The following is a 14,070-nucleotide window of genomic DNA, read 5'->3' as shown; positions in this document are numbered from 1 at the left end:
CGCATGACTCGTGATGTTACCTTGACAACCTTGAATCTCTGAAGAAGGCGACACAGCATTCTTGCTTCCAGCTTTCCCACGTTCATAGCCACTCGGATTTCGGCTTGGGAAATTCCTTTCGTGCCTCTGCGCTCAACTGTGGGGAACGGTATAATGCATAAGCCGCGGCCTCGGCGAAGGAGCCCTCCCGCCCAAGGCCAAGGCCGCTCCCGCCACCCTCGGGAAGCACCGACTCGTCAATGTGGGGAAACCAACACGCAGAATAAAGTCTACGTCTCCTCTCTCTCCCTCCCCTTCCAAGAACCTCTAAACACTCCTTCCAAAAGCTAATAAGCTTCGGTGCTGCCTCCTCCCCGTCAGAACAGTAAAGGGCAAGTGACCAGCTCCGCATGTGCTCAGCTCCGGGTGACAGCGCTTTTGCCCAGCAGCTGAGCTTGCTCCTTCATGAGGACTTTTCCAGATATAGGAAACATTCTTTTTTTTTTTGTTATTTTTAATTAAGAACTTTTTTCATTTCCCTGGCTTTCTGGGCAGACTCAAAGGCGTCCCGAACAGCGATGGCAGCCGTGTCCTGTAACAGCCACCCACCAGCAGGCTGGAGGGGGTGGGTAGAGTGCCATCGGGCCTGTGGTAAGCAAGTGGCTGACTGTGGTCTATCATCCACTCCGTCGACTTTGTCCACTCCTGCCCTGCTACATGCTGTCACTGTCTGTGCCTCGAAGAAGCCCTTTGAAGTTACTCAGTGGCTCTGGGGCTGGAACTCCAGGACGGAGCCTGGTGGGCATGGGGGCAGGGGTGGTAGGAGCCCCCCCCTCCAGTAAAGTGCACGAACCATGGGGCAGGCTTTGCAGCAAAGCTCTGTGTTCCAAAATAGTCCCCCCTTTATTTCCTGCTGCAGTGCACACTTAGGCTGCCAGGTACAAGCCGCCTGGATAAAGGAGGGCTTGCATCATTGTACTTGCACAAAAATAAACATCAGAATGAAAGGGAGCGTCTGGGTGGCTCAGTTGGTTGAGCGTCGGACTCTTATTTCGGCTCAGGTCATGATCTCAGGGTTGTGAGATCGAGCCCCATATTGGGCTCCCTCTCCCTCTGCGTCTTCTCCCCTGACCCAACCAAGCAAACACTCACGCTCTCAAAAAAAGAATCGGAAGAGGGGACTAGGATGTGTCACCATACTGAACTAACAACATGCTCAAAGTAGGCATGAGAGGGTTAAGGGCAGCTTTTCCCAAACTGTGTCCTGAGGAATGCATTTGGAATGATATTAAGAGTTGATAAGAAATGCCAAAAAGACCCTCAAAAAAAGCTGGGTTGATTTACTGGTGTGGCTTCATACCAGCTGCTGACTCGCGTCCTGTGGTCACCACACCTCATCTTCTGTCCTCCCCACGGGGACCCGCGGCCACCCCATTGACGGCTCTGAGTCACCGCTGTCTTACGTGAATTCTAGGGGCTTTAGGGAAAGGGCAAGGAGTGGGGAGAGATGATTTCCTCCCCTCAGCACTAGACTCCGGGCCTATAGTAAGTCGAGACTGATTTCAGAAGATGGGAGGTGGCTCTCGAATCTTTTGCATTGTCGTATTCATAGCTCAGTTTTTGAGCTTCTCCCACAGAGAAGGCCCTGCATCGATGTTCTGACTCTGCTCCTCACTCAGTCCCCCTTACGCGCTGGGGTGCGTATCACCCCCAGTGTACAGATGTGGGAACGGAGGCTCAGGGATCTTGCTACCGTCCTACAGAGCCACTATTCACACTCAGATCCGACCCAAAGCCTGAGCCTTCCAGGGAACCACGGGGCTCCCTGCTGCCTCCCACTCTCCACCACACAGCCCTCTCCTTTGCCACGGGGGAAACGCATCTCTGGACCTGCAGCGCACAGGAGACACATGCCAGCAGGCGCGCGCACGGGACCTACTGAGTTCGTAGGTCTGCGTGAGCATGTCCCGCTCGTACACGATGTCCACCGGGGGCACGGCCTTGGAGATAACCTCCTCGTCGTCGTCGTCGTCCTGGTCATGGTCGTCCTCGACCTTCCGTTTAAATTCCTTCAGCAGCCTGAGGCAGCGCACCATGACGTCTGTCCCTAGGATCGCAACGTGGCATGTTTTCCAGCAATGAACAGAGCACTGCTGGGGGGTGGGGGGCAGGGGGTAGGGGGCACAGCTGAGACAGAGACCCAGGGAAAGGATCGAGTTCAGAATACTGAAAACGGCATGTCCTGGGGCACGAGACCTGAACGTGTCCTCCATAGAACCGTTTTGTGTTCCGTATAATTAGTAAACAAGGAAATGCAAATGAGAGGAATAATGAGGCGCTGTGTCAGTCCTACTAAACAAACAGCAGCCTTCTCCTGCTCGAGACAAGCTCTGCGGCAGGAGGAAGTGGGCCTATCTGTCCACACCGGCTCCCCAGCACCCAGCACGGTGCCCCGCACACGAGCAGTATTGCCAAAAGGGTGAAAGCCATTTCTCCCCTTTTAAGGGGAAACCCACTGCCAGTAAGTTGCGGTGGCAGCATAAACGGTTCTAGAACCTTCTGAGGGCATTGCTGGAAGGCTTTCACCAATGATGCCAAGAGTGGGAATTTATTTCAAGAAAACTCCACAAGGAGGCAAAAGCTGCCAGCCTGAAGAGGTCCACACAGCACTCTGCGCTAGCTTTCCGGAACCACACAAACAATGAGGGACTGAGCGGTGGGGCACGGACAAGCCATTGATCTGTGGGCTAGCGTGACCCTTCAGACACGACTGTGCCCACACCCAACCCATGCAAGCACCTTGTGAGAAGAGTAACAAGCTTGGGCCATGGCTGTACCAAGAGAAAAGCTGCAAGGGAGAGCAAAAACATGTCAACGCTTTACTAGTGCAAACTCACTCGTGTGATCCTGACAATCCCAGGGGGCATTTTACAGACGGGGAAACTGAGGTACAGAGGATGACATGACTTGCCCAAGCTCTCTGGAGCTCCTAAGTGACAGGGGCAAAGGTACTTGGGTGGGGTCACAGGTTTCCACTGCAGAAGAAATGATCCCGCACTAAGAGGTCCTAGGACAGAGGAGTGTGATGGCAGAATAAGGGCCCCGCAAGGACAGCCACGCCCTGCTACCTGGAACCTGCAAATACATTACCCTCTGTGGCAAGAGGGACTCATGGGCAGGCACGAGTTAAGGCTTTTTGCTGTGGGGGTGGTCTTAGCCTGGAGAATGTCAGAGGCCTTCGAGAGGGAGGCAGGAGGATCAGAGGGAAAGACTGGAAGATGCCACGTGGCTGGCTTTGAAGACAGAGGGAGCAAGCGGGAGCCAAGGAATGCACGGGGCCTGTAGAAACTGGAATGGCCAGGAAACGGATTCTCTCCTAGAATCTGCCGAAGGAGCAAAGCCCTGCCACCATTGTTGAGTTTAGCCCTAGGACACCCATCTTGGGCTTCCGGAACTGAGAAACAAGAAAGCAGTGTCGTAGATGGTTTCTGCACCTGCACACCGAGGTGCCAGTGCAGGGGGGGCCACAAGAAAGCTGGACTCTGCCACCACCCAGCGCCTCTTGTGCAGGAGCTGTGGCCACTGAGGGCCTTCCCGTGGGGTGGGAAATGCTCACGGCGAGCACGGCAGACTGACCTCTGAGCAAGGTCAGGTACGACACCCCAACTGGGGCAGGGGAGTCTCATGGGGGGCAGAGTATGAGGCTTGCAGGTGAAATTCACAAACATCAGTGCATCTCAGGGCCCCGAACTCTCATCAGACTTACCCTCGGAGCAGGGACTGGCCAAGGCCAGTCTACCAGAACCCTCCTGGAGGGCAGGCCTGGGGCAAATGGTCGCAGAGTGTGGGAAGCCCCAGGTACCAGTCTGGTGCTGATTTGCCTGCACGCCTCATGGTGACTGAAAATGCCCCCCCACCGTTCATGATTTTTCAACAGAAGAAACATGATGTCACAGCACTGGCTTCCTCAAGCCTTGGCTCCGTCCATGGCTGCCAGGCCCTCTCAGGTTCTCCTGCTCTGCCCTTTGCTCGGGCGCCTGCCCCGCCCCCTCCCTTCATTTCTCCCTCCCCAGATGGGAGCCTAAAGCAACCAGGAGGGGAGGCATGGCGATAAGGGGGGACCCTTGGGCCCATCTGTATGGGTGAAAATTATTTCAAGACTCAAGTGACCAGAACTGGATGTTTCACTGGGGTTTCCTCCTAGTAGCCAGCACACCCAGCACACAGGCAGAACACCAACCACCGAGTCACTCCCCACATGATCTTCCCCCCGTTCTCTACCCAAGCCCCTCCCATGCTTCTCAGACAGTGCCCACAGAGCGACCACCTGCTCCTAATATTAAAACTATTACCATTGCTCGACGCATGCAGTGTGCCGAACACCGATCAAAGCTCTCTGTGTGTTATATAAGCTGGTCCTCACTGTGGCTACCATCCCGTTTCACACTTGAGGACACCGGGAGCCAAGGCATGTGCCCAAACTCCCGCTGCTTAGCAAGGGAGGAGCTGGGATTTACCAGTCTGGCTTTCGAGCCCAGGTCCCAAACCTCGGACAACCTATGGCCCCTAATTCAAAGGCATCTGTGTGACCGAGCACAGCGGGTGATCTGGGGCTGGGGACTCCGGCTTCTGCGTGAGCAGTGGCCCAATGCAGCACTAAGGGGAGGCAGACCAGCATGCCTCGGCAACAGCCCGGCGCTATGTCTTCCACCCCGTTTTAATTTCCTTAAGAGGGTAACTGGACAAGAAAAGATACACAGAGCGGCGCTCAGCATCAGCACAGGGGGAGAAGAAAGGCTACTATACACTTGTGGATCCAACGGGCGAGGAAGGAAACCCCTCTCGGCCTTCCCAGCTTCTGCTCCTCACAGCTCAACTCAGCACCTGAGCCCCACCCGCTTTGACAGCATGTTATGCCTGTCCCCCGTCACCGCCTTGTCCAAACGGCCCCAGGGCCGCCTCTGCTGCCAGCCAGGACGGCCGGACCTTCAGAGGAGCATGGGGACAAACCTGGGCTCCAGGGTCAGGCAGACACGGGTCATCTCAGCTCTACAACCTCCCTTTCCTGAGACCCCAGGGAAGTGACTGAGCAGCGCTCTTTGTGTTCAGCTCAGCAAAACGAGAGGCCGATGTTCTCTACCTCACGCGTTAGCGGGCAGATGCCCGGAGAGGATGTCCGTGCAGAGGCTGGGACACAGCAGTCAGTCGACCCTATCAGCCAGCACTTCCTGTGTCATGGGCCTTGCATGAACTGACCCCTCAGATCTCACAGTCCGAGGCTGGGGGCCCCCATAAGCCCCACGACACAGGTGAGTCTCCAGCAGACTTTCAGTGGAGGGTTCGGCTCAAGCAGCTCAGACAGGGCTCAGCGCGAGGCGGCTATGCCTCTAGAAGGCCAGGCATGACACATCCAGGTGGCTGCTGGTGAGGTCTGGGCCATGGGGTCTGCTGCTCGGCCCATCCCACACAGCACCGCTGATTTCTCTGCCACGAATCCCAACAGCAGACTTCCTTCTGGATCCATCAGACAAGGAAACCCCAATCATTTATCCAAACTGTGTCTCTCTGGTCTTTCTCAAAACACCGATCACTTAATGTGTCCTTTTCGCCATGCCGTGTCAAATGCACCTTTACTTTGGAAACCCGTGTCAAATGCACCTTTACTTTGAAAACCCTTGTGTTAGAGAGGAAGCGGTTAAGAACCTGGACTCTTCTGCCAGAGCTGGTGTGCAAACCGAAACGAGCTGGTTGACCTCCCTCAGCCTTGACCGGCTTGCCTGGAAATGAGGGCTAAGGAGAATGTCTAGCCTTATGGGGTTGCAGGGAGAACTGATGAGGCCAGTGAAGGAGGCCAACACCGCCTCGTCTGTGGCTCATGGCTCCAAAGAGCCACTTGGAATTCGTTTTGCCAGCCTTCTATGCCTTTCCAATAGCTCTGGAGTTTTACCAGCCTCAGAATTTCAATTTTTTTTCTTGAAATCCCTTTGGTTCATGTTTGGCTACTTTTAAGGCAATTTTAAGGAGCCTGTTCCAGACCACAAGTCGGCAAAAGCCAAAGCAGAAGGCGCCAGAGCGAGACCTCGGTCAGCACACGCACGCAGGGCCAACAGAGCCAATCAGCTCATCTGAGCTGCCCCCTCAGTGACCAGCAACCCTCATCTGAGGAATCACGGCCTATTAACAGCAACCACGGATGCCTGGGCACAGGGCTTACTTTCCAGGAACGAAAGGCAAGAGATCGCTGCACACATTCTCAGGCATTTTAAAGATACAGTGTGCACTAATGTCTACAGTTTCACGCAAACCAAGCACGCAGTTCTTTTGTGCCGAAAATCCAGAATGGGCTCGCCCTGGCATGAAGGAAGAATGGCTTCATTTTGACATTCTGAAGACCTAGAAAGAAGAAAGTAAGGACTGAATCCTTCCTGAGCACCTAGGATGCACCTGGCACTGGGTTAGACATTTCAGAAGCTATTTTAATCACCGTGTGGATTCTGCACATGACTCCTGCCATCTTACGAGAAAGGAAAACAGGCTCAGAGGGGTCAAGTGACCTAACTGATGTCTTGGACCTAGAAAGGGGCCTTTCTCCCACACTGGGTAAACTGGCGGGGCTGGAACTTTCAATTTCTATCGGAAAACACCGTTCCCCATGAAGGGAAATCCTGAGCTGCGGTGAAGGGGGACCGACAGCCTGTGTTTCTCACATTCCCAACCACGACCTCACCTGGCCACCCAGCAGAGCGGTGCTCTCAATGTGATGAACCCAGGAGAGAACAAAACCAAGACGGGAATGAATGCGCACCACAACAGACTCACTCTTGAAGTCACCAACGAAGGGACAGTCCTACTGGTAAGCCAGGGAGAGGTTAGGTATATTCAGTGTTTTACTCCCGTCCTGCCACACCCACACCCACACACCTGGATGGGCCTAGGATGGTCAGTGTTAAGGTGTCAGGCAGGTAGTCTGGAAATTGTAATGGGAAAGCAGCCCATTGGACATTCTAAGGAGGTAACTGCCTCGGGTAACTGCTAGACACACAGACTTCAGGGTTGTACTCCGAACGAGGGAGGGTGCTGTAGCCCACACCCCAGGGTGATAGAACCGGTCAGAAATCTGGGCTCTGGGGACCCCTGGCCGGCACAGTCGGTTTGCTCAGGTCATGATCTCAGGGCTAAGAGATGGGGCCCCGCATCGGGCTCTGCGTTCAGCATGGAGTCTGCTAAGGTTTCTTTCTCCCTCTCCCTCAGCCCCTCCCTGCTCTCTCTCTCTAAAATAAATCTTAGGAAAAAAAAAAAAAAAGAAATATGGGCTCTGGAGCGTCTCTGGTGAGGACCTGCCTCTGCCACCTACCAGCTGGATACCATGGCTTCGTGAGAGGACCGCCCTGCGCCTCAGGCTGTTCAGCTGTAAAATGGGGACAGGACCAGCATCTTCCTCAGCGTCCGCGGGACGGTGCCTGGCGAGCAAGCATGTCAATAGGTAGCACTCGCTCCTGCTCTTATCACAGTGATCATACTGCAACCCTGGAAGAACTCAGCTTTGAGGATCAAGGATCTTACCTCATCACCTGGGCTGAAAATCTGAGTGCTCGGGGCCTTTCCTTCAATTTCAAGCATTTCTTCTGTGTTGGGCCCCGAACATATCAAGATGAAGACGGGGTTCCTGCCCTGCAAAGGGCAGTGTCTGGCGGGGGGAGTGGTCGGCTTGGGTTTCGCACAAGCCAGGGTTTGAGCTCTGGCTCTACCGTGGGCAATCTGCTAACCATTCTGAGCCTCGGGCTCCTCGTCTGTAAAATGGGCACAGTCCTCACAGCATGGCTGGACTCACCTGCTGCGAAGGACCAGCACAGTGAATGCAGGAAGGTGCTCAGCCTCACAAAGCAAGCACGCTACCTGCGCCGGGGTTACAGAGAAAGGAGCCGGGAGGCTCAGGGCCCTACCGCCAGCATGTGCAGTGCTGGGAAATGAGGCGGCACGTGGGGCTAGGCAGGGGAAGGTCGAGAGGGGGAACCCTGGAGGGCACACGGGAATTGTCTAGGCAGAAGGGCAAGGGCAAAGGCAGAGGAGGGCGAAGGGTGGTGGGAGGGTGGGGATGAAGGGGAAGGCCGACTACAGAAGGTATTGAGGCCAAGCAATGGAGCTCGTATTTTTTAATCTGTAGCTTGGTTTGCCTTTACTCTGTAGGCATGATTTGGAGTTATTTCTGTGGTGGACAAGGAAGATGGACTGGGGAGAAGGCCAGCAGGGGGGAGCCCACAACTTCCAACTCCCCTGTCCTAGGCCAGCCCCACCGTCAGCCCCTGCCCCTGCTCAGGCCCCAGGCACTCACCCACCAGCTCCGAGGGCCCATCGGTTCAGCCCCTTCCCTCTCTCAGGGAGGTAGCCCAGGGCCCTGGTTAGAGACTCACACCTTCTGTGTTCAAAGCTCCAGGCTGGCCCTTCCTCGCTCTATGACCTGAGGCAAGGGATCTGTGCTTTGGTTTTCTTATCAGTGGAGGGGAGGAAAAGAGCGTCCACATGATGGGGTGGCCAAAAGGACCAGAATTAAGCACTAACACTTGGCACAGAGCCTGGCATATTATCTGGATGGCTTTTCCACCTCGGACTGTCCACAAAATGGGATAACAAAATGGCAGAATCTCCCCCGGTGCCTTCCTCTTTCTCATGGCCTCAGATAAGCCCACCGAGCCTATGTTCCCCTTGCTAACTGTACAAGATAACAAGGGTGCTTACAAATCACATAAATACAAGATGGCTCACAAGATTTAGGTCACTGGAGAAATACTCTCAGTCCGCCGAGAGTTCCAGGGCCCCCATTGAATGCCCAGTGCAAGAACCACCTCCCAAACCCTCGGGCTGAGTCAGGGACTGACTCGTTTAGGTCGCCGGAGGTTCTTAGAGACCCACAGAAGGAAAGGGCTGGTGGAAACTGCTGTGTGGAGCATGACAACAGTGAACCTTTCTTGAAGGCTCTGAGCCAGGCACTGGTTAAGAATGGAGCGGCGCCCAGCACGGACACACCTGTCACTCTACTGGCCCCCTGCCAACCTGTGGCTAGCTGGTCACGTGACCCGTGCGGCCAGGCACGTGCTCACACATCCCTGCACTGGCCTCTTCCAAGCCCCGAGGCCAACCTCGCCAGCCCCTCCCCACATCAGTTCTCTGTGTGTGGCATACCTACTGCCACCTGCCCCCGTCTGACTCTGCAGAATACCCCCCCCGCCCCCTCCCACAGCACAGCCGAGACGGGCATGTTCTCTTGCTCAACGAGGCCGATGGACATTCCCTCACGGTCAGCAGGCTTAAGGACCGGTTCCTTCCCGGGGAGAGCCGCAGAGGAGCCACAAGGAAAGCACTATTTCCCAACAAGGACACTGTCCCCAGGTGCTGAGCTCCCTCGGGAGCAGGAGGGCTGCCTGGGGCCCAGCTTGACATGACTCAAGGTCTGGAATTAATGCCACGGAGGATCTTACTCCTTATTCTACCTTTTAGGTGCTTGCCTCAAATCATTTTTTGCCATACTAAAATGTCTGTTTCTTTTATTTATCTCAAATATTGAGAGTAATTACCCTTCATTTTTTGAGCTGGCATCCTTTAATCAACTCTACCACTTTTAACTGAAAGAGATCTTGCTATTTTTAACTGATTTTACTGGTTCCAGCCACCCCCCAACCCCGCGCCACTAATTTTCAAGGCTTTAAACTCAGCTCTGATGATCTTTTTCTATTCTTTTCATGTTTATGTTCACCCTTTATCCTTTTTGTGTTTCTGATCTTCATTCTTTTTAATTCTACTCTCCTGGTTTCAAAGCTCTTTTAAACCTTTATCTTTATTTTATTGCGTTTTAATCCTTCTCGATATGGCTCATTTCTCTTTTTCCTTAGCTTGTATACTTTAATCCTATTATAACTTTTCAAATGTCGCTTTTTGCCATTTTTATGCTCTTAATTTAGTTTGCTGTACCCTGTTACAAGTGTTTCTTGGTGTTCGTTTTTAACAACTTTACTGAGTTATGATTCCCATTCCACACCACTCACCTTGTGCAATGTACACGTGTCAGTGGTGGTTCAGTGTATTCCCAGGTTCGTGCGTCTGTCCCCAGTCCAATTTGAACACCTTCCCCACCTCAGACCTTGCAGCTGGCACCCTGGGTGCCCCCACCGCAGCCCCAAGCACTCACTCATCTACTTCCAGATTCCCCACTCTGGACTTCCCTCTAAATGGAATCGTACAGCAATGGCCTTCTGTGACTGGCTTCTTTTCTCCGTTGGTCTTGGCACCCTTGCTGACAATCAGCTGACCACCAGCGTATTATCAATTCTACTCCTTGATCTGTCTATCCTTGTGCCGGTACCATACTGGCTTGATTCTTGTTGCTTTGCAGTAGTTCCAAAACTGGGAAGTTTAAGTCTTCCTACAATACTTGATTCTTGTTTCTTAGGATTGTTTTAACTTTCTGGGTACCCTGCAATTCCATACGAACTTTAGAATTAGCTTGTCAATGTCTACACACAAGTCAGCTGGGATCCTCCCCAGTTTCGGAAGTGCGGCCATCCTAACTACATGAAATCTCCAGATCCAGGGTCTCTGGGTGGCTCAGTCGGTGAAGCGTCTGCCTTCAGCTCAGGTCATGGTCTCAGGTTCCCAGGATCGAGCCCCACGTCGGGCTCCCTGATCAGCGGGGAGTCTGCTTCTCCCTCTGCTCCTTCTCCCGCTCATGCTCTCGCTCTCTCACATAAAATCATAAAAAATAAATAAATCTCCAGCTCCATAAACAAGGGATGTTCCCATTTGCTTAGATCTTAAGTTTCTGTCAACGATGTTCTGTAGTTCTCAGATTATACGTTTTATACTTGTTTTGCCTGAATATATTATTCCTAAGTATTTTATTCTTTTTGATGCTAACAGAATTGTTTTCTTAATTTTGTTTTTTGAGATCGTTAGCACAACTGATTTTTGTATATTGACCGTGTGTCCTGTAATCTTGTTGAGTTTTTCTTTCTTTCTCAGGGTCATGAGTTAATGGCTATAGGAGGAGTCTACATCATAAAGAGAGGAATACAGGTGCTCGGACCGCTTCCCCATCCCTTTCCGTGCGGAGGCACTGGCCTGACCCTGGACAACCTGACTGACCACATCCATCCTCGGCCTCAGGGCACACAACTTCTGTCACCTGCTTCCAGCTGGCCCTCATTTTCATAAGAATCACAAAGTTTTAACTTCTATTTCTCTTCCCTTCTGTTCGCAGCCCAAATGAATAAAACAGTACGACTAGTAAACACTTGAAGAATATAATCCAAATTTTGCAAAAACAGATCAGTTCAGGGTGACTGTTTCATTACCAAGGCTTTTTTTTTTTCTTTCTTTTTGCAAAGCAGATCACTGCGGCTTCCTGTAATGAACTTGAAATATGCCTAAATCCAAACTCTTTATTTACAGCTTTTAGAAACAACTCGCATATATCCAGGCACACCTGTAAATTTACATGAAGTAATCCATCATCTTTATTTATTATTTAAGTCTTGTCTGCTCTATAATGCCTTAGAGGGAAGGTTTATGCTAATTCTGTAAACTGGGATGATAAAGCACAGGCAAAAAAAGACTAAAACTGTGCCTTCATCCCCTGTCTCCTGCACAAGGAGAGGAACTGAAGTGGTGCCTAATTAAATTAAATTTGCTAAGCATTTGCTTAGCATCTACTCTGTTGCCAGCAGATACTGCAAAGGCCTCAAGGATAAAAGTACGTGAGGGGCGAGGCCACCGCTCTCAAGGAGCTCCCGACCCAGCTGGAAACAAGTCACACAGATAAATACCTGAGGCACAGTGCGCCACAGGACCCAGCCGATGACCTGAGCAGCAGGAGGTGGGTAACAAGACCATCGCGGGGGGCGCCTGGGTGGCGCAGTCGTTAAGCGTCTGCCTTTGGCTCAGGGTGTGATCCCAGCGTCCTCAGATCAAGCCCCACATCAGGCTTTTCCACTGGGAGCCTGCTTCTTCCTCTCCCACTCCCCCTGCCTGTGTTCCCTCTCTCGCTAGCTTTCTCTCTCTGTCAAATCAGTAAACAAAAATCTTAAAAAAAAAAACAACAAAAAAAAAACATCGCGGAATGACATGAGCCTCCTGAACAGTCAGAACGGGTTCACCGTGTCAGTGTGTGACAGCCTCAAGTTTCTGATGGTCACTGTCTTAGGGGTCTGCCCACTTAACCCCATGTAAGGAGTTAAAGCCATCATGACCATCAGTAGCGAGTCTCGGGGGGGCTTTTCTTCCCAGCACTAGGCCTCAAGAAAATGGGGACCACTCACCATGTGACACGGACACACCAGAGTAAAGCTGCCTATGGGGCTACACAGCAGGAGGCAGGGCATCCTTGGGGGATGGGGAAGAGGGGCCCTGTGAAAAGGTGGCAGCATTTCTCCGCCTGGCCGATGGCTATTAAAGAAATGAAATTTAATGTTGCCTCATTTCATTTTTTACAGGGAAGTTGAAAGGCTGACTTTTTTGGTATGATTTCTGACTTTTAAATGCCCAGCAATGAATTCGATGAAAACAAACACTGTGAGCCAAGCAAAATACACTGCAACGTGTGGCCGTTCCCAGTCTGTGGCTCCTGCTCTGTGTATGCTGTCTTCTGTAAGCCCCATGACGCTCGGGAAAGTTGCATTATTATCCCCAGATAATCCTGCTGCGGCGGAGAGGCCAAACTTGGGGAAGGTCACCCAACAGGAAGTGACAGAACGAGCATTCTGACCCAGAGCTGTCTTACATTAAAGTTCACTGTGGTTGGTGTCTTCGTTGCAAGGGCTGCCTTACATTTCCAGGGACCTCAAGCCTGGGAGAAGCTTTGCTCTGTGGCTGCCTGGCAGTGAGGAAGGTTCTTTAACAGCGTCTCCTTCATAGTTTCTCTCTACTTTAAAAATATAACCATTCCATCTGTTTATTTTTAATGTCTCCTTTAACGGCATCTCCTTCATAGTTTCTCTTTACTTTAAAAATATAATCATTCCATCTGTTTATTTTTAATGTCTCCCTTCCAATAAATCAGGAAATAAAAATGATTAACAGACCCACAGGTCATTACAGTATTAAGCATTCAGAGAAGTCCCCAGGACACCTCTGGAACTTTTCTCCCAGCCACACGACCTGGCGATACTTCCTGGCTTTCTCTCTACTGACAAGATTGATGCCACCTTTCTGGAGGGACTCCAGGCATTCGACCAGTCACATGTGCCCTTGGCACTGAAGGGACTCAAAGGTGAGGTCCCCTCTAGGGACTTTCCCTACCCCCAGGGACTCCTTCCTTGGTTTATTCACCTGTTGTATGGTAATACTGGTGTGTTACCACCTCCTCCAAAAACTTTGTTCAGACACGAAAGCCAGACAGCGTGGGCAGTGACTGATCAGCTTAGCGAGGAGGTAAAGGAAGAGACAGAGCCCCTCAGATGGGCAGTTCACTCTCACTTGGCAAACACGACTGCCGACCTCCTGTACACACCAAGCCACTCGTTGGGTAGGCCGTGGTCTGTCCACATCAGCACACTCTTCTGAGCTGTGGTAACGAAGCCAGCCTCCGTAGGCTGCTTGCTATGTCCACGAAGGCAAGCATACAGGCCCTGACCTTTTTTTCTGATACACCTTTTGGTTTCCCTTGGCGTTAATAACTTCATTTCTTTCCCATTGGCTTGGTTTTGTGTGTACCCGTCACTACTTCTCACACACACACTCAGCTGACATACAACCTTCTCTAAACACAGTCACACTCACTAGGCAGCTGATCCTTCGCGCGGACTTCCGTCCCTCCAGAGCCCTCCTGCCTGGCTCCCGTGTGGACGGGTTGCCATGGCGCCTGTCACGGTGATTTCCCTTTACCAGCTTCTCGTGTTTTTCCTGGTCTCCCAACGACCCGGACCCCACTTTTCCCACATCTTGTTTCAGTCTGCCATTTGACTGCAACTTCCTGAAAGGGACCATGGGAGATGGGAGATGAATTGTTTCAGATCTGCATGTATGAAAATCTCCGTATTTTCACAGTGGATTGACATGAAAACTGAACAGAGAGCTCCAGATGGAAAATCCACTCCCTTTAGA

At 52.0% G+C, this 14,070-nt stretch overlaps 1 protein-coding gene across 2 annotated transcripts in view; it reads right to left on the bottom strand.

Moving 5' to 3' along the window:
- Window positions 1-14,070, bottom strand: part of GTF3C1 (general transcription factor IIIC subunit 1) — a 72,170-nt gene that overhangs the window by 39,633 nt on the left and 18,467 nt on the right. For both annotated transcript variants that reach the window (XM_045775223.2, XM_087869335.1), the window contains 2 exons: window positions 1,919-2,086; window positions 21-136 (listed from right to left, as the gene is read on the bottom strand). In XM_045775223.2, the coding sequence (XP_045631179.2) occupies window positions 21-136; window positions 1,919-2,086 (284 nt within the window). The remainder of the gene's footprint in view (window positions 1-20; window positions 137-1,918; window positions 2,087-14,070) is intronic.

The sequence above is a fragment of the Ursus americanus genome, chromosome 2 (genome assembly GCF_024610735.1).
Source record: "Ursus americanus isolate L20-20 chromosome 2, mUrsAme1.1.p, whole genome shotgun sequence".
NCBI classification, from domain to species: domain Eukaryota; kingdom Metazoa; phylum Chordata; class Mammalia; order Carnivora; family Ursidae; genus Ursus; species Ursus americanus.
The sequence above is the reverse complement of the archived record's forward strand: the minus strand, read 5'-3'. Positions and strand labels throughout refer to the sequence as shown.